General features: G+C 41.9%; 2 protein-coding genes across 7 annotated transcripts in view; one reads left to right on the plus strand and one right to left on the minus strand.

The window, feature by feature from the left end:
* Positions 1-9817, plus strand: part of ZMYND8 (zinc finger MYND-type containing 8) — a 48932-nt gene extending 39115 nt beyond the window's left edge. For all 5 annotated transcript variants that reach the window (XM_054274375.1, XM_054274380.1, XM_054274377.1 and 2 more), the window contains exons 16-21: positions 881-1071; positions 1612-1692; positions 2708-2786; positions 3294-3533; positions 3684-3841; positions 4130-9817. In XM_054274375.1, coding sequence (XP_054130350.1) covers positions 881-1071; positions 1612-1692; positions 2708-2786; positions 3294-3533; positions 3684-3841; positions 4130-4144 — 764 coding nt within the window. In that variant the 3' untranslated portion in view covers positions 4145-9817. The remainder of the gene's footprint in view (positions 1-880; positions 1072-1611; positions 1693-2707; positions 2787-3293; positions 3534-3683; positions 3842-4129) is intronic.
* Positions 9818-11588: 1771 nt separating this feature from the next.
* Positions 11589-22400, minus strand: part of EYA2 (EYA transcriptional coactivator and phosphatase 2) — an 86586-nt gene continuing 75774 nt past the window's right edge. For both annotated transcript variants that reach the window (XM_054274510.1, XM_054274509.1), the window contains exons 11-16: positions 18542-18600; positions 17590-17750; positions 16523-16637; positions 15811-15932; positions 14945-15045; positions 11589-12617 (exon numbers count right to left, since the gene is read on the minus strand). In XM_054274510.1, the coding sequence (XP_054130485.1) occupies positions 12537-12617; positions 14945-15045; positions 15811-15932; positions 16523-16637; positions 17590-17750; positions 18542-18600 (639 nt within the window). In that variant the 3' untranslated portion in view covers positions 11589-12536. The remainder of the gene's footprint in view (positions 12618-14944; positions 15046-15810; positions 15933-16522; positions 16638-17589; positions 17751-18541; positions 18601-22400) is intronic.

Here is a 22400-nt window from a genome sequence, read left to right on the forward strand (position 1 = left end):
ACTGCTGTGCCTGATGAGGAGACATTCTCCACTCTGCTGACACCACTGGCACACAGGTGATGTAGAGGAGAGAGGTTTGGGTGATGGTTCACATACAGACATTTACAGAGGCTCCTTTCTCTGGTCCCAAACTGCTTTTGTTTCTGTCATTTAAGCAGTGTTGAGGAAGTGGCATCTTTCTGATTTTAGACTGCACAAATTGTTACAGAAATATGCAGTGAGGAAAAATAAATGTGAAAATTGGAGAAGTTAAATGCTAAATAGAATCATACTTTAATACATACCTTAATAGTAGGGGCTAAACTTTGTGTTCAGCCCATGAGTTTGTTTTCTCAATGTTGTTTACTATTGAGCACATCATGGCAATGTTCCATCTTAAATATTATAGTTTGGAAATCTATCATATGAAAACTATAAAATTTGTATATTTCTTATATTGGCGTAAACAGAAATATAGCACATAAAGATGAATAAATTGTTTATTTAAGTAATTCCACTACTGAGGAAATTGGCAATAAAGACATGTTTTCTAATATGAATCAGTAAAAATAGCTTGAAAAGTTTTATTCTTAAAAAAACACCATTTTAACAATACTCCAGCAGATAAGTCATTAGAACTGAGGGAGACTTCTGCACTGGCCAGTGTAAAATGATAAGTTTCAAAGTTATATTTACTTCATTGCCTCTAAACCTTACAATTATGTACAAGTTCAGTGGCTGAGCACTGTGTAATTAATCATTAGATGGCACCATTGTATAAATAATACAAATCTGAAATGGTTAAATGCACACAGTTTAGTTAGCTATTGAAGGTAGAAGTTTGCCTGTTGTTTTCATAATTCCTTGTGTGATTGATCCCCTCAATGTTCTCTTTTCTTAGCTGTGCAGCAAAAAGAGATCACCCAGAGCACTTCCACATCCACTATAACCTTGGTCACAAGCACTCAGCCCATTTCCATGGTTACCAGCTCTGGATCTGCAAGCACACTTTCTTCTTCACTCAGCACAGACTTGCCAATTGCAACAGCTTCAGCTGATGTGGCTGCAGATATTGCTAAATACACCAGCAAAGTGAGTTCTGCAGGAAGGTTTTCATGAAGTTGTACCTTTCTTTTAAAGTTGTACCTGTCTTTTAAAACACCCTGTAGTTTCATCAAGTGGGATAAATGTGTGTTCACACATTAAAGAGAGGCTAAATTGTTAAAGAGAAGGGGTGGTCTCATCATAGTGACACTGAGGGAAGGGACGGGAGCTTTCCATACTCTCTTAGATACTTAGATTAAAAAAATCAATGAATACTATGTATTTTTGCATTGAGTTTCTTCCCCAAAATCATGGTTGTATATTTTTTGTTTATAAATTATATCAATAGCAATTTCTTTGATAAGTAGAAGGTCAAGCAGTTCACCTGTTCAGGACACTTAAAAATCAGAGTCCTGATCAAAATTGTTGTGCTCTACCTTCTAAATAAGTAGAGCCAGGTAAATGTCATATATTTAGAGAGAGAGAAGGGTAGCAATATAGGTTCCCAGTAGAGGGATTGAATGAAAATCAAAGTGGAAATCTATTAAAAATATATATCAAAGAATTTTTTTTCTTTTTGTCTTTCAGATGATGGATGCCATCAAAGGAACAATGACTGAAATATATAATGATCTTTCAAAAAATACTACTGGAAGTACAATAGCTGAGGTTAGTGTAAGATTAAAAAAAACCCTTCCATTTTAAGTTTGAAAAATGCAAATTAGTATTTTTATATATATTTAAATGTGCTACATAACTGTATCTACAAAGTTGCATATATAGAGATTGTCAAGAGATAAGTAATTTCTGTGCTGTTTTAGATGTAATGATTAGAGTGGTGGAAAATACCGCTGAAAAAATACCAGGTGGGCTCTGTAAGATAAGCATTAAGCCATCAAACCCAGGTTCTTCAATCTTCTGTCAAGAATTTGCCACCTTTTTTAAAATTGGAAATGAAGTTGGTTTTTTTGAAAATAAATTTTTTGTAAACTGTGTAGTGCAGTAGCTTATTACAACCATAGTTTTTAATACTTCTTTGAAATACTTTGAAACACTTTGCATTTTTAATGAAATGCTATACATTGCTTTTAATGTTCCATAAGGGTAGGACTTAGTATCTTCTAAGAGGTTTTTTTAACCTTGGAAAAAGCAGATGAAGCAGTGCAAACTAAGAATAAATGGGAACAAATAAAGCTCAAAGTGTGGTTATTTGTTTACCTGCTTTAACCAAAATAAGGAAGTCAAAGTTTTGCGCAAAGATATTTGTATTCCCATTCTACAGTGAATAGGTAATCTTGCTTTTCTAAGCCTCATCTAGTTAAAATAAAAGACATGAAATGTCATGCTAATAAATGCAAACAGCACTGAGGAACAGGTTCTTGAGTCAGAAATTTGAGATGTTTCAGAGGAATCAAGTTTAACAGAAGTTAATGTAAGTTTAACAGAAGTTTTTTGTCTTCAAAGAGTCCTGTGCTCTTTATGGTGATCAAATTCAGCAAACAGATATTTAGAATATTTCATTCTTTGGTTTGGGGTTTAATAGTGTCGTGTCCTCATGTTAATATGAAGGAGCCTTGATGTAAACAATATCTCATTGCTTTGGGCATGGTTTTTTATGTAATAATAATGTATTACACACCATGCCTTGTTTGTTATTACTAACTATTAAATTTTTAATATTTAGATTCGGCGTTTGAGGATTGAGATAGAAAAACTTCAATGGTTACATCAACAGGAACTTTCAGAAATGAAACATAATCTAGGTATGAAAATGACAGTCCAAAACAGTGTCAGGTATTGTCCTACATAAAAAATGGAAATGTTTATAGTATGTGTTACCTTCATCACATTGTCCCTCTTGAAACTAACACATTTTGCTTTGTAAAAAAACTAAGATACGATGAACAAATGAGATAAGAGAAGAGATGGAATCCTCTGTATTTTCTGAATTTGGAGCAGAACAAAAGTTTGGGCTTGCAAAGACAAAACATGTTAGCAGCAGCTGCATATGTCCTTTTTGTGCTGATGCTGTATTCTGGGACATCTAGAATTAAAGTGTTTAACAAATGGAAGGTAATGGTTAAAAACCATGGTGCCAAAATAAGAAAATAAGATGTTGAGTAGGTATGAAACAGATGCCCAAACTCAGGGAATACCTTGACTGCTAGCTTTAATTTCATGCTGTCTTTAAACTTATGAATATTACTGTGTTTCTCCTTGCTGTTGGGGAGTGGAAAATGCAAACCCACCTTTCTCTGGATTCTGAGTAGAACTGACAATGGCTGAAATGCGTCAGAGCCTGGAACAGGAACGGGATCGTTTGATTGCTGAGGTGAAGAAGCAGCTGGAACTGGAAAAGCAGCAAGCAGTGGATGAGACCAAGAAGAAGCAATGGTGTGCCAACTGCAAGAAAGAGGCCATCTTTTATTGCTGTTGGAATACCAGCTACTGTGACTACCCCTGCCAACAAGCTCACTGGCCTGAGCACATGAAATCTTGCACACAGTCAGGTAATGGTGCCTCTTACACAGCTGAGGGGTTTGGGTGGGTGGATGGATCCACAGTGACTCTGTTCTTTATGTGCAGATGGGACTCTGAGGAGGGACTGTGGACTGGCTCCCTTGAGTAGTGGCCTCATTCTCTTTTTTCCTTGATTTTAGCTACTGCAACACAGCAAGAAACAGATACTGAAATTAGCACAGAAACACTAAATAAATCCTCCCAGCCCAGTTCAAGCGTGCAGTCTACACCCACAGAAACAGCCAGCACTCCTAAGGAAAAGGAAGGTTCAGCTGATAAAAGCAAAGAGAGTGTTACAGTGAGTATCATCACTTCAGACAAGAATAATGTGTAAGATTTCTCTGAAACCTACCCCTAAAGGCTTCCCTGGATAAGCCAGGAATTTATAACTATTTATTTATTTTAAAAAGTGCGTTTTGGGGAGTGCTAGAGAGTTGTGGTTTTTGTTCTTCATCTTGTAAAAAAACCTCCTTCTGCCCCTTGGGAGCACCCTTTCCCTTTCACTAATTTCCAAAAAAACCTTGTGTTGGCTTGACTGATCCTTCCAGCCAAGGGGGACTGGACCTCTTTCTCTCTCTCTCTCCAGGACCCATCAGTGTAGCTTCTGGTCTGGATCTTTCGATACAAGTTGCCTTCTGATAAGCAATACTGACTGCAGCACTTCCAAGCCCTTCTTGCCTGGGGGTTCAGAGGCCAAGCTCAAGACCTGCATTCAAACCAACTTACTTTCTCACCACAGACTGCCATTAGGGTACCACAATGTTCCATAGCACTGATACAACACTTCACCTGGATCTACGGTTAACGGAGCAGTTTTGAAATCCTCCATAGCATCTACTCTGATAGTTTTCAGTAGGCAAGGATGAGCAAATGCTCTAAAAAAAAAAAAGGGACTTAACATTGCATATATAGAAAATGTTTATAGAGAAGATTCTGCTTTATAGGTAGGGCTTGACTATTAGCAATTTTGGCATCAGTTTTTTTCTGCCCTTGCAAGATTTATTAAATGAAAAATTTTAGTGGGGGGGGATGGGGCTGATCCTTCAAACCCTTACACGTGATCCTCCACATCAGTAGGAGCCTTGTTGTATTTTAAAATATTAAAAGCAAACTAATTTTGTAGTATTGTGATTCCAGCATGATGTCTCATCGAGATAGTCCTGTAGAATTGGGAAGCATAGTAATTTAGAGAGCTGTGTTCATTTCTTGACACTTTTGCTACTGTCTGGTGTTAGATCTCTGGGCTTGAAATGTCATCTAAGGGAATAACTTGGGGAACAGATTTGAAGGGGGGAAAAGGAGGTGCTGTTTCACTTAAATGTTTTGATGAAGTTGGTTAAACTCTGGCTCACTCACTTAATGTTTGTATGCATTGTTATGGCAGCACAAGCTTTGTATTACTGGGGAAGTAGGGAATGTGAGACCAAAAACCTGCCAGGGAATATTCCAGTTACACAGATATGGAATTGCTTTTATATAGATGTTCTACCTGAAACATCACGCTGTATACAATATCATGTTCATAATCTGGATTTTGTTTTATTAACAAAGAAGTAACCTGTGAATTCATTAAGATGCAAATTTTTAACACAAAGAAAACGCCCAACATAAATTGCATATCATAACAATAATAATGTAACAACTAGGTGGAATTTATGTACAAGCTGAGGCTTCTACTGAGGTTGCCTGTGCTGTCTCTGCAGATAGCAACAGGTGTGACAAGCACCCAGCCTATAAAACTGGTCCAGGTGCCGCAGACCACCACCTATATTCCAACTACTCATCCCACAATTGTAAGTACAGCACCATCATTTAAAGTCTGCAGCAATGCTGTTCCTGGCATTAAAATTGCTCAGTATCTCTGGGGGGTTGTCTCCGTCTGCTGTTGTATCAAGAGATGAATTCACTGGTATAGTCTCAACTTGCAGTGCAAAATGCTTTATTTTGCTGTGCAACATTCCACCCCTTCATTCCATTTGTGATTGCAAGAATTCAGAAATCTTTAAGTCTGGCAAAGGCACTGACAACAGGCAGAGGCCATTTCACATTACTGGTCTGTTTCATGTATATACTTGACCACAACATCAATGTAAATATATAGAATTCATTTTAAATATCTTTTAAATACTGTTTTTGTCTATGGTATCCTAAAGAGAATTAGAGATTTAATTATTTCTGAGCTGTGGTTGATATTCCTGTGACATCTCAGTACCTGTGAAAAAGAATATGCATTTGTCAGCAGTGAGTGTCTCTCCCATGCAGTCTTGCACATTAGCATTATGAAACAAGAAATCGCATTGGAATCAGACCTGGGTTATGTTCCATCAAAGGCTTAACCAAGGACATCCGAATTCCCTAGTGTCAGTCACAGTAGATGGGACAAAAGTGAGTTGGATTTTTGTATTTTATACACCATATTAGCCTGTTGTTTCAGCTGTTTGTGCTCTGCAGTGCTCATGTTAGAGCCAGCTTCTAAGCTGATGCTGCCCTGGTGACAGCTCGTGCTCTGCCTCTGTGCTGGGTTCAGTAGGGAAGCCATGTGTGGGTAACTTCATATCTGACTTAAAACACTGTTATAAACCATCTGATTTAACAGTGTACCTTACCCACACTGTGACTGTGAGGCCTGATGTGCTGTAGATGTTCCTCTGTCTCTCTCTTTCCCTGTGCACACCCCAGCTGCAGGACACACCTGTGTGTGTGTTGGTGGATACACACTCATGCACAAACTTCACAGCCATCAGATTCCACACAAACACAGCTCTGGTGGGGATGGAGACATTCCACATTCCTCACAGCATTTCAATTCCACTTGGTCTCACCTGAGACCACTGTGCACCTTTGCAGCATTGGTCCTGAGTTGCTTGGACTGAACTACCATTAACAATAAGGTTTTGTATGTGTTTTAAAATCCAATAGCAGACTTCTAAGACATCAGGCTTCTTTTGTGAATAGCTGTGAGGCTGTAAGATCCTACGGTGGTTTTGTGTAATATTCAGAAAAATGGCAGTTACCCTCATCTGTTTTCTGTAACACAAAGTGTATTGAGTTATGTAAAGCAGAATTGGAAGGTGTGAAAGGTTTCCAACTTTATTTGTGCATGTTTATAACTTTGTACACATTTGCATTAGTCTTGCACAGCTACAGACACCTCTGTATTCTAATGACTGCACGTGCAATTTAAATAATTTTAAAACTTAGTGCATGTTTAATATGTATGCAAAATGTACATATGTGTAAAACTGGCAGAGGTGGAAAATTTACCTCTCAGGGAATGATCTTAACACATTTAAGGAGTCTCGCACATTCCATATTCCGATCGCGCTAAGAACTGAAATTAATTAATTAATTCCATGTGTGTAAGTGTGTATATTTAAAAGGCAACTGTGGCAACCTTAATTTCCCCACCTCTAGTACTGACAGTGACTTACATAATGGCTTCTTTAGAATTCAGTTTGCACTTTGTGTCCAACTAGGAACAATTTCCATTGTATCTTCTGGGTACCATTTCCACTGAACCTTGTAAACACATCTGAAATCATTACAAAATGGCAGTAATTTTGAATTTATTTAGCAAATTGGTCCCATGTTTGTTTTTTATTCTTCCTGCAGTTAAAATAATGTAAAAATATGAACCCATCTTCTTTGCATTCCAGGGAATGGAATGAGTAGGCTTCTGGAAGGCACAGACTCAGTCACAAAGGAGCTGTAATCCATCTCAGCAGGGATATTCAGAGTCTCTGTGGAATATCATTAAGACACTCATGTGGTTTCTTGAATCAGTGTGGGGAAACATTGGGCTTCAGTGAACTTGTATTTGTTCTTCCATGTCCTCTCTGGAATGTCACACTGCCATGGGGGAAGATCTTTGCATCCTTTTCAGGTTCCTCAAAATCTCACTCCCTGTTTCTTCCACAAGCTGTTGTGAACTGAAATGGATGCGTTTGTCTGATCACCAGTTGTGCATCACTGGAATTGTGTCGGAACACACTTTGCAGTTTGTATGGTAGAGACATTTCTAGACTTTCTCACGTTTTTGGAGGAAGGTTAAGATACAGACTTTAGGTTCAATAAATCCTCTTACAGATTTCCAGAGTGATGTGACCTTGACCAGATTGTTTAACATTCTTGTGCCTTTGTCTCTGCATCTGTAGAATCAATTACCACCTATAGAGATGTCCTGAAACTCCATTTGTTGAGATGTATAAATCATGATCAGTATGATGGAAGTGTAAAGTTTATTCTATATTAATATTTTTACAGGGTGTGTAAGACAGTTCCCAGTAATGCTGATGTTTTTGCTATTGATTTGTGCAGAAGTTAACTTAAGTACCTTTTTTTTGTTCAAATGGATGTTCTTTGTTCTCTTCTGTGTAGACTGAATGCATGGGGGAAAGTTCCTTTTGGGGAAAAAGATTTAAGTAACGTGTAATGAGAATATACTTATAAACAAGGGTATTTTTGTACTCCAGTTTGATTTGTCAGAACTTTTTCAAATGACAAAGGATTTTCTTAGCCCGTTTTCCTCTTCCCACGTATTAGTTTGCAGAAAATACATAACTGGATGTAACTCTGAAACCCTCACCCTCCAAGCACAGGCAGTGTGTGCAGCCCCTATAGCACCTGCTGTCCCTGTAATTCTAGAGCAGTGATGAGAACACAGAAACTCTTGGCTATAGGGAAGTAATGCACTACTCCTCCCCTGGAATGAGGTAATACTGTGGTAAGAAAGGTATTATTAGTTCTTGCACAAAATTGGAACTTGTTCTGGATTTCCCCTGGAAAACAAATCTCTATTTCTGTGGTCATGTTTATGTGACCTTTAACATAACAATCTGTTTCTCTTGGTTTTAATCCACAGACCATTCCTGTAGTGGTAAGTCCTTCTGCTGGGACAGTGGCAATGAGAACTGGAGTTCAGTATGTTCAGACCACAATGCCAGTCCAAGTACGAAGAGTCTAACTGCTAACAAGAAGTTCATACAATTGTTGGAATAAAAAAATATAATAGAAATGTGATAAATAAACACAGTTTTTTTGGATTAACCTCAGAGGTTCAGACTTTAGCTTTGTGTATGTGTACAAAGCATTAATTACACTACATTAATGTAAAGCATTAGTGCTGGCTTAGAAAAGCTAAGGACAGGTAAGATCCATATTAAATCTATGCTTCTTTTGTAAATAATGTACAATTTGTGGATGTCATTAGAATACCATCTCCTTTTTATATTTGTATTGACTTTAACTTATAAAGAGTGTTTGAAGTTGGAAAAGGAAGGTTTAAAAGAGCCTTACCACAACCTAATGCTGAGAACTGGTCTTGGGAAACTGCATCAAATAATCTGATACAGAAAATCTGAACAACTTTTTGCATTCGGAGTGAAAAAAATTTTTGCACTTTGAAACTCTTATGGAATTTTTCTGAACAACCAAGTGATGAAGGATATCTCTTTTCAACTAACTCTATTAGGCAAATTATGGACTTGAAATCCATAAAAATGTAAACTGTTTTTCACAATGACCAGGCTGACAACAAATCTTAATGTTGTTTACAGGTTAAAATTATTTTTAAATTTCATTCAGTCTAAGATCAGAAAATTTGCAACGTGTAATAGCAGCTGGTTGTAGCAGGATTTCTGATTACTGATATCAAAGAATGAGGAAAGTAAAGTTTGTTGCTATGCTTCACCGTTTTCTTACTTTTTTAAACTCTTCCCAAAGGACTTGGAAGAAGAACGAAGTGTGGAGAAAAACATGCATTGGGAAACATGGGCAAAGGACTTTTGATGTTGGGCCAGAGCATGTATTATTTATATGATGGAATTTATGTTTTTCTGTAAGCATGAAGCAGTGCAGTATGAGAGGAAGTACCCCCTGGAGATGCTGTCTGTTACACTGAGGCTGTAGTCCCATTTTGTATGTTGTGTAAAACGAAAGCATTGAACAAAGCAAAGGTGATGTATGTATATGAGAAAATTAACTGTATGATATCATTCCAGTACATCCTGTTGTACATTTTAGTCATGTTGATTTCTCCCATTGTTTATATAAGAATGCGGTTTGTACAGTCTCCAGCTAGTACCCAGATTAGAGGGAAAAAAAGTATTAGAATAAAAAAAAAAAGTGAGAACAGAATATTCATTAATTGCAGTTGTGTCAAAACTAGCCTAGCTGGCCTTATTTGTGAAGCATAATTGCTTTTAGCATATGGAAGTATTTTTTCACATTTTCTTTGTATAAAATTTGTATTAAACTTAAATATCTTTTTTGACAATTGTGTTTCTTTGTGACTGAGACAGGTGACACACACAATATGCTTTGGGTTTCTCCAGTTTTTCAAGAAACGTCACAATTTTTTTATTAAACTGTTTTAGAAAAATGTTCTGTGTTCCTGGATTTCCAGTTTTGGTTCAGTCTGGAGGAATGTTCATTTCTGCACAGTCTCCAGATCACAGATGATTTCACCTATGTTGGCATCTTCTGTCTCAGAAGTGTGGTACCTTTGGATCCAGGCCTGTCCAATTTATGTTGGGTATCATTTATTCAGTGGTTGGATTGGGGTTGGACAGATATATATCAGTGTTAGGGGTATTTGTGGGTAGAAATGGGGCCTCTGAGTGCAACTGCTGCCCCTCAAGAGAGCATGAATTGGACAAGACTTCTCTGTGTGTGTGATAATTACAAGTTAAAAGAAACAGGGAGCTTATGAAGCATTGTAAAATCTATGAATATTGTCTGAAGTTCCTGCTCCTGCAGTTACCTTGTTCTGGGCATTTGTAAAGCAACCACAGTTTGTGTTCCCAGTGCTAGTGTTTACAGAAAAGCACAAAACTTGAAAGCCTGAAATGAGGTTTGGCCTTCCCCATGCTGAAACTTGGATGCTGAAACGAGGCCTTGTGTTGGAGGAAAAAGAAAGTGATGCACAAGCTGTTGTAGGAAACTCCACTGCTTTCTGACACCTGTTCCAGCCTGTGGAGGGTTTTTTTTTTATTAATGAGCATTGTTTTTTTTCTAAAGATGATATGTTTTCTTTCCTCCTCTAAACAACAGGTGACTAAATCCTAGTAACGTATGTAGAAAATGTAGAAATACATAAAACTACAGGTGAAGGAACTGGGCAAGACCTGTACATGTGTTTGTGCATGTTCCCAGGCCTCCTGGCTGTTCCTAAGTGCAAAACTGCTGTAGATCCCCTCTTCTGTCCATGATAAACTCCCTGGAACAGTAAATGCTGGTACTCTGAGAGATGAATGTGCCACAGTGACTGGAAGGAAGTGGTGACACCTGTGTGACAGATGTGTTCCTGACCCTTGGTGTGTCCCACCCAAAGCTCTGCTAAGAATAACAAAACCAAGAGCTTTCAAACCTTTAAATATATTCTGAAAGCAAAATCTTCCAAGAATCCCTAAGAAAAAACCCAGAGTCAGTGATTAATTCAGGTGTTAAATTTGGAATTTCAAGGAAGATCACTTAGCTGATGAATGAGGTCTTAAAAGCTGAAGTTGTGCTCTGGGAATCTGCAATCCCTGGCATTCTTTCAGAAGTTTATTTCCCAGACCACTTACCCTGTAAACATTAGTCAATTCTCCTCTGACTTTGTCACAAATAGGAAGTTATATCACAAGTGAAGGAAACCATTCTTACAGCAGGGAAACCTTGAGGAAAAAGTTCTGCTCAGCCAGCCCTGAGACCTACAATGCCTGTGCTAGAAAAGTGACATTTTGCATGGAGTTGTGCTGAGCCCAGAGAGCAGCTCTTTGCAAATGCCCCCACAGTGTGTACTGAGAGGCTGATGTGTCACAGCTGCTGTGGGGCTGCTGCCTTGGATTAATGTCAGATTTTCTGCTTTAGCTTGGCAGAAAATCCCCTCTCAGATCCAGCACTGTTTTCCCTAAATGTTTTTAGAGCTCAGGAGTATCCCTCAGGTTTGTGTAACCCTTTGAGAGGTGAGGGCTGCAGCATTTCCTGCATCTCTGATCCCTCCTTCCAGAGAGCCTTTGCTCCTTCTGACCTTACCTGGTGCCACAGCAAGGAACAATCAGCCATTTTCAAACTAAGAGATCCACCCAGGCCCAGAGAATTTAAATATTTGGACAGCAACAATACCAGGCCAGCCTTGAAACATGGAGCACACATTCCACCTGCTACCTTTAGATCCAAGAGTGCTGGGAGAGAAGGCAGGTACTCCAGTCCCCCAAAATGTAAACATGTTTTTATTTAATGCCTTTCACTCATCACAAGGTACTTTCCCCCCTCCTCAGCCCCAAGAAGGCAGCATAAGGCACCGTGTAGGCACAGGCACAGTCCATGTACCCTCTTGGTGAGGTTCAAAACCACAGCCACAGTTCTTACCAGCAGTACCAGGTGTCCTTTCTACTCACGTACACAATATGATTCTCCCCAGGGTTTGTTCTGGAGAAATGAACTATTAATTTAGAACAGTAAGACTTTCCCCACCCCTCCCAACCCCCAAAAGCCAGATGAAAAACAGGTACAGAGCTTAATACCAGAGTAATGAGATTAGTTCATAAATTAAAAAAATACAAAAAAAAAAGACACAAAACAACCAAAAAAAAAATCAACAGTTTCACTCCTATTTTCAGAAGGTCCTGTGTGATGTGATGGATTGTGCAGAGACTCCTTGCTGTGCCTTCTTCCCCTCTGAAAACCAAGGATGCTGACAGGGACACCCAGACTTGTAGCATTTGCCTTGTTGATGGCAAAAAGGCCATTGGAGCTCTGTGCCTCCACCTCAGCCAGCAACTGCAGCATCCCAGTGACTGATGAGGAGCATTTTCCTCTGTCCAAAGGAAGGAGGACAATATTCTTTGGCTGCAAGTTCTTAAAGGCTTCCACTCAAAGGGTTCTCCTTCAAAAAAAAAGAAAATCTGCAGTTGCTGTGGGATTTTTTCTTACTAAAAAAAATTGAGGAATAGCTGGAACCGATGTCAGAGTCTGAGTGAAGCCCTCCCAATGTCAGATGTTGGGGTCTGCTACAAATATTCAAGTTCCAAGGCGTGCCGAAGAGCTTCCAGGTCAGCGTGACAGGAGATCCTCCAGAAGGGCATGTTGTGCTAGAGTGAAACCAAGAGAGTGAAGGGTTTTTTTTCTGATTTTGTATAATACTGAGATCAAAACAACTTTCTTAGCTTGTACCCTCAGGAACAGAGTTTTGTACTTGTCACAGTGCCAGAGGCAAGGAGGCTCATCTTGGGGAGGGACAAAGTGGGAATTGTCTCTGTTTATCTGTGCAGACAGGAAGACACATCCTCCACAATTGAGGAGTATCCTGCTTCACAGGTGATGGAGGATGTGGACTGATGCTAAACTTTGCTCCTATTTTTCCCCCCACAAATTAATTAGGAATATTTCTAGAATTGCAGTATTACTAGAAACAGTTTTAAGTGAGCATCAGTAGTGGAAACTGTTATCCGTGATTCACAGACAAATTAAATCCATCTATTGGAAAGGGAAGTAATTAAAATGTATAGAAATGTAAATAAAGGGATAAAATGCCACACAATCAAGATGCTTTCTAACAACTCCTTTTCCCAATTAACTGGAACAGTAGGTCATACTGCATTTTCTGTAAGTGTAGGAACAAAGCAAACCAAGACAGCTAAAGAGACTGAAATCCACTACTCTGCAATTTCACTTTAAGAAGAAAACTTATTTCCTTCCCCCTCTCCCAGTTTCTATTAAAACCCTTCCATTAAATTATGTTTTTCTTTCTTAAACCAGAAGAAAACTTGGCCTCCCAGCCACTCCTGTTGTTCAGCAGTTACAGATTTATCTCTCATCAGACAGGTGAAGAAAAATGACCCACAAAACCGGAGATGTTATCAGTGCTGTCAGCAGAGCAGCAAAAGGCTCTCTGCCTGTCCCCTCCTTTTTTTTTTTTTGTTTTTTTTCTGTATAAAGCTCAGGTGTGTAGAAGGTTTGATTAACGATTGTCATCAATCAAAGGATGAACAGCCCAGCAAAGAATGTGCTCTGCTAATGGCTGAGCTGCTTGGCCAGGGGACAGGAGGCCCTGGAAATCCCAGCGGAGGAGATTGCAGAAAGGAGCCCCTGCAGCCTTTGATGCACCCCTGTCACTGACCCTCTGCCTTTGAAGTGTGGCACTGAGCTCCACGAGCAGCAGGCCATTGTCACTTCGGCCCCAGTCCTGCATTTGGGCTCTTCCTGACAGCTCCTTAACCCTTGCTGAGCTGCACAACCATCTGCACTTTTAGGTGGTCTTCCAAGGTGGGTGCAGATATTGTTGCTTCCACTGGCCAGAAAAACACACTATAAAAAAGCCCAGGTTTCTGCTGCTTTGAAGATAACCTGAGATTCAGTTCTGGGGATAGAACATGTGCACCCCACCTTATTTTCTGGGATCCCTTTGTTACTGGGCTTGTGCAACCAGAGAGCTCAAATTTGCTTGGAAAGTCTTTGCAGTGAGAATGAGACACCAGGTCCCACAGCAAAGGGTTCAGCTCTACAGCTGAGCTCCTGTGATAGAATAGTTCAACATCACCTGAGCTACAGCATTTGTGTACCTGTTAAAAAATTAAAATTTGCTGAAGATGGAGCTCATTCGGCCAGTTCCTGCACCTCAACTCATGTGCAATGCTCCTGGAGCAAAGGCAGCTCCATCACATTTCTCCAGTCACCTCAGGAACACAGGACCCAGGATACACAAAGACATCTTGCAAATATTGTTTGCCATTAACAAATTGTACTCCTGGCCCTGTATAGCCAAATAAATGGAAGTTCCAGGCATGTTTTTGTTCTAAAGTTTAGGAAATGAAAATTTTGGCTGTTCCAATTCTCATTATTCATGATCACACTGCTTTTGCAGTTTATGTTCTTTGTACTCAGTACAATTTTCTAATTTCATTTTGCTTGTGAAATTAATCACATTTATCCAGAAGCTGTTGATGAAGGCAGCAACTCTGTACAAGCCCTTTGGTATTTGCCATAATGAAGTTACACTCATGATCTCAATGAGTCATAAATACAAACACATGTATGGATATAGGCATAGTCTAGTAAGTAATTCAAAACTAATTCCAACAAGTTAGAATTTACAAATCAGCATGTGTAGATCAGAAATTCACTCTGCCTGTTCATCTGAGGTCACACACTGGAATTTCCCTTTACATGTCTTTACAGCCATCCTCATTAAGCAAGAATGATTCCTGGAACATGTGACACAGCAATTACCTGAAATACTGTACCAGCTGCCAAAGCTGGGGGGATTTAGAGTATGGAATTTCTGACAAGGTGATTGTTGAGTATTTTACATATTAAGAAATGGTAAGCTTCAAATGGAGGGAGCTTCATTGTATTCTTAAATAAAGAGTTATTGCAATCAAAACTTGGAAGAATTCAGCATGGCACCCACAAACTTTACCTTTTTTGCTCCCTGTTCCTCTTCAACACCATCTCCTATTACAATGTACACGGCTTTCCTTCCAAACCTCTGCATTATTCTTTCAAAACAGCTCTCTTTCCCTGGGCAACACAAGAGAAGATACATTTTTTTATCTGGACACACACCACAGGCAGAGCTAACATTCAGGCACAGTTATCCCCTAACTGAACTGTCTGCAAAGTTCTTTGCTTTCTTTTCAAACTGGATCTTCTTCTGAGGCAGATCCTCTCCATCTCATGACAGTCACTGGCACTTGTTTTCCAGCCAAGGACCTGCAAGTGCTGCCAGGTTTCTGTGAGCTTTGTGTGCCTGTGGTGCCCTGCTTAGGCCACCAGCTGGCAAAATGATGTGACACTGGTGGCATTCAGTCTCCAGAGCCCTCTTCATTCTGGTTGCAGTACACACATGAAAATGCAATCCTCAGAGGTTCAAACACACCAGAAAGAACAGAACACAAAGAAGCCCCAAGCCAACCCTACCAGTACAAATTACTCACAAAGCTCATTCAGCACACTTGACCCCTCTGCAAGAGCACGAGGATCCAAAAAGTGTTTCTGTAACAGGTCCAATCTTCCAGCTGGCTGCAGCTGGCCATCCCACGAGCAGTCAGTGCTCCATAGGGTGGCTACATTTCTGTATATCTGGCTCACTTCCCCTTGGAGACACTTGAGAAGTGTTTTTTAGACATTTTTTTTACCCTGCAGTCTGTACTAGGTTAAGTGTGGAAGTCAGGATGTGAATTAGACATCTCTAAGTAGGGGGCTAAAAATAAAGCTACTCATTGCATGACTTAGGGACCAAACTTCAGCCTGCCTTAGGTGAGGCCTCAGTCAGTTTGTTCTTACCTGTTTTTGTTGCACTGTAAATGTTTTCAATGGGGAAGACAGTGCCCAGCCCATAGAGAAGCACTTTAGCCAGAGCTGGTATCAGCTGAGTTGTGGTGACCAACACATTCACACAGTTGGGCCTAGGAAACAGAAGTTGTTATAAATCTGGGTTTATTTCTTCCATCCTGGACTGAAAGGCAGTAGGAAGCAAACCCTTCCTGCCACTGGAAGTTCCCGAGCCAATGGGGGATTTTGCAGCCAGACGGAGATAATGTGAGAACCAGAAGTGTCTTTTGATCAGCTCAGTAGAATGAAAAAAACATCAACCAAACGAGCAGCAGTGATGCAGCCTCACTGCAAGCTTGCCAGGATGTCTTTGGTGGGAATTTAAACACAATGTAGTGATGTCCATGCTGGGTTCTGTGAGTGAGCATGTTCAGGGACAGAAGGGCTCTTCCCTCTCCTTTTTTGTAAACCTGAAAATGGAGCCATGGCTGAGGGAGCCAAGGAAAGGCAAAGACAAGGATTGTTTTTGCTTTTCTCAGTTCCCCATCCCAAGCTCACCCCAACCCTTGATAATTCAGCCTGGCAAACATGTGCAGACTGGCCTCCCACAGGCTTGGCCAGCAAAGCCCTGTAAATGTGTCTCAATTTGTTTAGAAGGGGAAAACAAGGGAAGCAAAGAAGCTCCTGGATCAAACCCACAGGCCATTCCTGGAGCTGCTCTTACCTGGAATGTATCAAATTCAGGGCCTTCAGAGCATGGGTGAGCCAGAGATCAGTCAGAGCCTCCAGCTCTGCTCTCAGCTGCAGCCAGGTCTCCCTCTTAGGAGCTCCTATCAAACCTGCAAGCAGGGAAAGCACAGAGAGGGAATTGCATGGGGATGCCAAAGGGCACCTGCCTGTGCTCTGAACTCTCCCAGTGCTCCTCTCTTGGCCCTGGTGCCACTGCCTCCCTTTGTCACTGCCATGTCACCTGAGCTCTAAGGCTCAGTTGCAGCACAATCCTCTGCTGCTGCAGCTCAGCTTCCTTCCCCTCTGCTGGGATGGTTCAGTCAAGCACACACAGCAGGACCTCCCTGGAACACCTTTCTTGGAGTGAGCATGAAGCTTGCATGGGAAGTGAGCAAGAAGATGAAGGGCTGTGTGAAGTGGGCAGTGACCTGGGCAGAGACACACCTGAGGCCAGGATGGTTTTGTTTCTCCTGAAAAGCCATGCCCCATTTCCAGTGCATGCAGGGTAGACTTGTCCTCCAACCAATAAATAAGTTGTGGTGATGCTCTGAGTTTTGCTTCTTTCTTTTCCTAGTCAGAGGGAAACCTGCCCTGATGTACTGAAAAGGAAGCTGAGAGTCTCTTGGAAGAACTGTCTGGAACTAGGTGAGATGAAGGAACCCAGGGAATCCTGATTTCTGGTATTGTTTTAGGGGAGTTAAAAATGAGTAGCTATAATACAAGAAAGCCTTCAGGCAGCAATCAGACATGCTGTGTAGAAATAAAAGGAGATACTTCGTTTTGAACTGTTTGCTTGCCTGCTAAGCATTCTGGAAAATTGGAGAAGGTTGCTTTTCTGCCAAATAAATTACAAAACAAACCCCCACACTGGGATGTGAGTCTTTCTCAAGCCACTAACCAGGTATTTGAGTGTGACTCCCACAGCCCTGCACAGATCCCCATTTCAGGGTGACTGCGGGGGCACTTGCTCAGCTCACATCATGAGGCTCCTGCACCTCCCCCAGAGGCTCTGCAGTTTTTGGGAGGGTGAAGGCCTGCTGGGGCCTGGGCAGTGGCACTCACCCCCCACATTGTTCTTGTAGGTGTTGTACATCTCTTTGACCCGGCGGTAGCGGAACGCCAATTTCCGCATCCAGTCCACGCCGCCGTGCACGCCCGAGCCCAGGCACAGGTTGGCGCTGGCACTGGAGCTGTGGAAGCCATCTGCAGAGAAGTTGTACGTGCTGCAGGAGGCAAGGGGAGAGGTCAGTGTAATTACAGCCTGCACAGTGCCAGCAGGGAGGGGAAAGGGCTGAAAAGAAATGTGGGGACAAGAGGCGCACACAGGACACGCTGTACAGAACTGAAGTTCATCTTCAGCACAATTAGCAGCACAGATCTAAAAAAAAGTTCTGTTCCTGCATCGATTTCTCACAATAATCATCCATAAAACCACTAATTGCAAAGCTCAATATGAGCTCTGCACATTTCATTCTTTTCCTTTTGTTGCTCTGCAGGCAACACTTTGGGAAAAGCAGATGGAATTGTACAGAAGTAGTTTCTGTGAACATGATGACCCAACTCACACAGGTAAGGATAATGTTTGGTGCAGTTTGGGTGAAAGTTTCAACAAGGATCTGGCATGGCAAAGTCCAACTTCTCTCTATTAAGCCCATTCACTACAGATTGGACAGTGGGAAACATTTCAGTTTGGTTTTGAAGCATTTTGGTGAGAGCTGTGACAATTGTCTGGTTAAATCATATATGAACCTGGTGTGGTCAGACTGGAGCTGAACCTAATTTAGATATATTTCCCAGAATGGTCCAAATCTCAGCATAATCAGGGCCTGAGAGAAGGCACAGACACAACAATGTGAGAGAAGGGATTCTGTACTTGTGTGTGCTCAATGAATGCAGACAGCATGGAGCCAGGAGGGGAGACAGTGCAGGTCTGAGTATCTCTGGCCAGCCCCCTGCTATATCCAGCTGGCTGGGACTGCCTGTCCTGCAGCTTCCAGCCTGGGACACCCCCTACCTTAGATCCTGACCATTATCATCTGATGAGACATCATCTATGTGGATCTGGTCACAGTCCTAGGAGACAGATGAAAAAAAACAAACAATAGTGAGTAAATGTTGTGGGGAAAAACTGAAATAATGTTATGCAAAATTACTTTAAGTGTAATGTCAAGGAGATAAAATCTTACAACTTGCTAGTATTGTAAGTCTAGCCAATTAATTGTTAGCAACAAGTATCACATAGCACTTGCACAAAATATGAACAGACAGAGAGTGTGTGTGAGAGATCTGCTGTTATCTAAGGGCACAACAGCTCTTGAATAACACAGTGAGTGGAACTCCTTATGCAGACAGAGATGGAGATGCTTGTGGCTTAGCCAGGAAAACCGAGTTTTTTCTGCTCTGTATGCATGATAAGGCAGAGACTTGGCAGCCTTTCCCCACTGCTCTGGACAGGAGGTGTGTGCCCACATAATTACAGGGGAGAAGATCTGTCCCAGGGAGATTTCCAGAGATGCCTGTCCTGTCTGTCCTGCTGGTCTTTTCCCAGTTTGCTCTGAGCTGCCTTTGATGTGCAGGGAAGCTGGGCTGAAACACTGAAGGCAACAGACAGACTGAGCTGAGGAATAATGTGTGTCAGTAATGAGGAAATCTGTGCACAGGAAATTTAACCAGAATATACACTTGGAGCTCAGCCTGCATCAAGTATGTGCTTGAGATCTTATCTTCCAAAATCCTCATTGTTCAATGGGGGAGGCCCTGCCTCAAAAATGTGAGAAATGTTATTCCTCTGGTTTCTTTCCCAGTCTCAGCATCAGGATTAGAAAGAAAAATTGGGAAGTTTCCCCCTGCATCTTAACTCTCCTTTTTCCACGAGCCTTACAGGTGAGAGCAGAACAGAAAGCCTGCAAGCTGGTGAACAGTATATTTTATTTTGGTTGATTTTTCAACAGAGTTTAAAAGCTGTGACAGCTGGTACCACAGAACTATGGAGTCAGAACAACTGCAGCTAATCAAGGTAATTCTTCACCACTTCAGTGTTCTGTAAACCACAGAATTTGTTTTACCTTCCTTACACAATGATGAGTTTGATGAATTACTTTAAGCTAGCCCCTTTCAAAAAATGAAAAAAGAAATCCCCAAACAAGTAACCAAACTTGTTGTCAATGGCAAAACATGACAGATATTCTTGTCCATATTAATGAGATTTTCTGCAGCATTTTAGATAATTCTCAAAAGGACACACAACTGCATCTTGTTCTCATCTCATCAGCCCTCTTATCACCCCATCCCTGGAGTATATATTGCTGTATATAACTGCAGCCCAGCAGCTGAACAGCAGATCCTGCTGGCACCTCTCTCCTCCAGCCCCAGAGCTGCTGTGAACATGCTGGGTCAGCCCCCTGCACCCCAGCTGCACCACTGCATGAAGTCAGGGGAAAGGCATTTGTGCAGGGATCTGCTTTTCTCGTTTGTGAATGGATTGTTCTGTACACTGAAGTGTGACAACAGTAGCTATCACATTTCTGGGTTAATAAAACACCCTGACACTGCCTGAGACGCTACCTCATAGCCGAGCCTCTCGTGTTACCCCAGCCACAGCCTGCACCTTCCTTCCAGCCCTGCTCAAGGCTGCTCCTGCATCCCTGCAGGCTGCCCTGGCACCCCAGTGAGAGGGGAAGCACCACACTGAGATACCCCAGCTGCTGAGAGGAGGAGGGTGCTGCAATGGCAGCAAGGAAACCCGGCCCAGGTTTCACATCTGCTGGTTCTTCAGCTGGGATCTCAGTGGGGATGGTGTGTGACACACACAGCCTGTACCTCACACAAGTGTGTGAGACCTCAGCCAGCCCTTGCAGCTCTGGGCACTGAGCTGGTTTTACTCTTGGAATGTCTCTGGGTGCTGCACAAGCTGCCTCCAGGTGGGAGCAGCCACATTTAGGGGAGCCTGAGCTGTTTGAAATGGCACTGCTGGCTTGGAGCAAACCTCTGCTGCCTCCTTGTGAAATACAGAGCTCCTGAGAGCTGCTTCTGGTATCCCCCACATCCCCCTGAATATCTCATGCAGGTATGAAAACAACTCACAAAGGCCCACACAGTCTATTTGGGGATCAGGGCTGTGCTAGAGAGTTTCAAACATCTCATGGATTCACTGGTCAGTGGAGCTTGCATCCCTCATTAGGAGGGGTTAACACTCCCCAGAACACAAAACCTCCAGGGATGGCTCCCAAAGGCAGCAGCCTGTAAACACACACTAATCCCCTTGTTTGTCAGCTCCTCATCCCCCTGCCAGTCCTCCTGCCCCTAATACCTGTTTTCCAGACAGCTGGACAATAATATCCACAGAGGGGCTGGGTGGAAAGTGCTGCTCTTTAGCCAGCATTGTGTGCTGTGAACAAAAGGCATCTGGGAAAAAAAGCACAACCCTGGGAAGCCCAGAGTTTGTATTTTAACTGTATTTTAACTTTAACTGTGATTTTTAACCCTGGGGAAGTTCTTTTCTCCCTGATTCCCCTAGAATGGGGAGCAGAGAGGGAGAATATCTGCTGTCAGGTGAATATTTGCTGATATCCTCTGCAGCATGATCTTTGTGCAAACACCTTGCATGGCTCACACTTGCACACTGCAGGGATTTCACCTGCCTGTAGGACTTAACTTGCTGACAGAGAATCCCTTTCTGAAAAAAGACTGAAAGTTTTCAGTAGGAGTCTCAGACTTCAGCAGTCACCCCTCTGCCCTGGGGACCAGGGATCCCAAAACCGCCCCAAGTTTTGGGGTGAATCAGCTGGAACCTGGCTGCACTGCACTGCAGCACTGACAGAGGATGGATCTGAATAGCTCCACCTGAATGGAACTGCACAGCCAAAATGCACTCAGCTAATGCATCCAGGAAACAATTACCTGAATCCCTTCTGGGCAGATCCTAAGAAAAGATAAAGCCCTGGCTAACCAGAGTTTCAGATTTTTCTTTTTTTTGGTTACATTCCAGTTCAGGCTCCTCCCTCACATTTTGAAGCCATTTTTTTGCCAGGTGACATCACATCCTCACCAGACTAAGGAGGATCACACAAATTCCACCAAGGGCTGTGCAAACCTTGCTGTACCTATGGACAAATGTTTTGTCCTCATCAGGCACTTCTGGGAATGCTTCAAGAGGGCTTTGCACCTTCTCCTCTGCACAGCACTGCAAACTGCAGCCAGCAGAACAAACCATTCCCCTGTGCCAAGGCAAGGGAATTGATTTCCTTGTCCAGCCTGCCTCTCTGGAAAGGATGGGTGACAATTTCTCCCCTCTTTCCCCTTGTTCCACTGTCAGTTCTGGGCCAGCCATGCTCTGGTTATTCCAGTCTGCTGGACCCCCCAGAATGGCTGAACCTGGATTTGTGCCAGAGAAGCATTTTTGTGTTTCAGAGAATTCCTGCTGTGGTTTCAGGTGGGAAACTCTCCCCCTGCTCGCTCAGCTGCAGCACAAGAGATGCGCAGAAATGGTTTCTGCCCTGAGCAGTTCCAGCTCATTCCGTGTGGTAGAGGCCAGCACTGCACCACATGATGGTGCTAATGTACATGGAAATGCTTGTGGGGCCACAACTGAATCTATTCCTCTGCTGGCTTTTACAAATCCTTTTTTCATTTTTAAGGATGTCATTCACTGCATTTTTTAAGCCCAGTACTCAGTGATGTATGATCCTTAAATACCACTCTGTGAATACACAAAGGTGGCTTTTATTTATCATCCTAAATGAAGGAGTAGGGTGGATAGCTCTGGGTGACTCTGTTGCTGCAAATTCCTCCAAACTGACATGGCTTTTTTGGAAAGTAAAATTCTGTAAGGCACATTTACTTTTCTTTAATTCTCCATCATCCATCAATTTTTC

The sequence above is a fragment of the Melozone crissalis genome, unplaced genomic scaffold (assembly GCF_028551555.1).
Source record: "Melozone crissalis strain CALT ecotype California unplaced genomic scaffold, PUWL_Pcris_2 ptg000017l_1, whole genome shotgun sequence".
Lineage (NCBI taxonomy): Eukaryota > Metazoa > Chordata > Aves > Passeriformes > Passerellidae > Melozone > Melozone crissalis.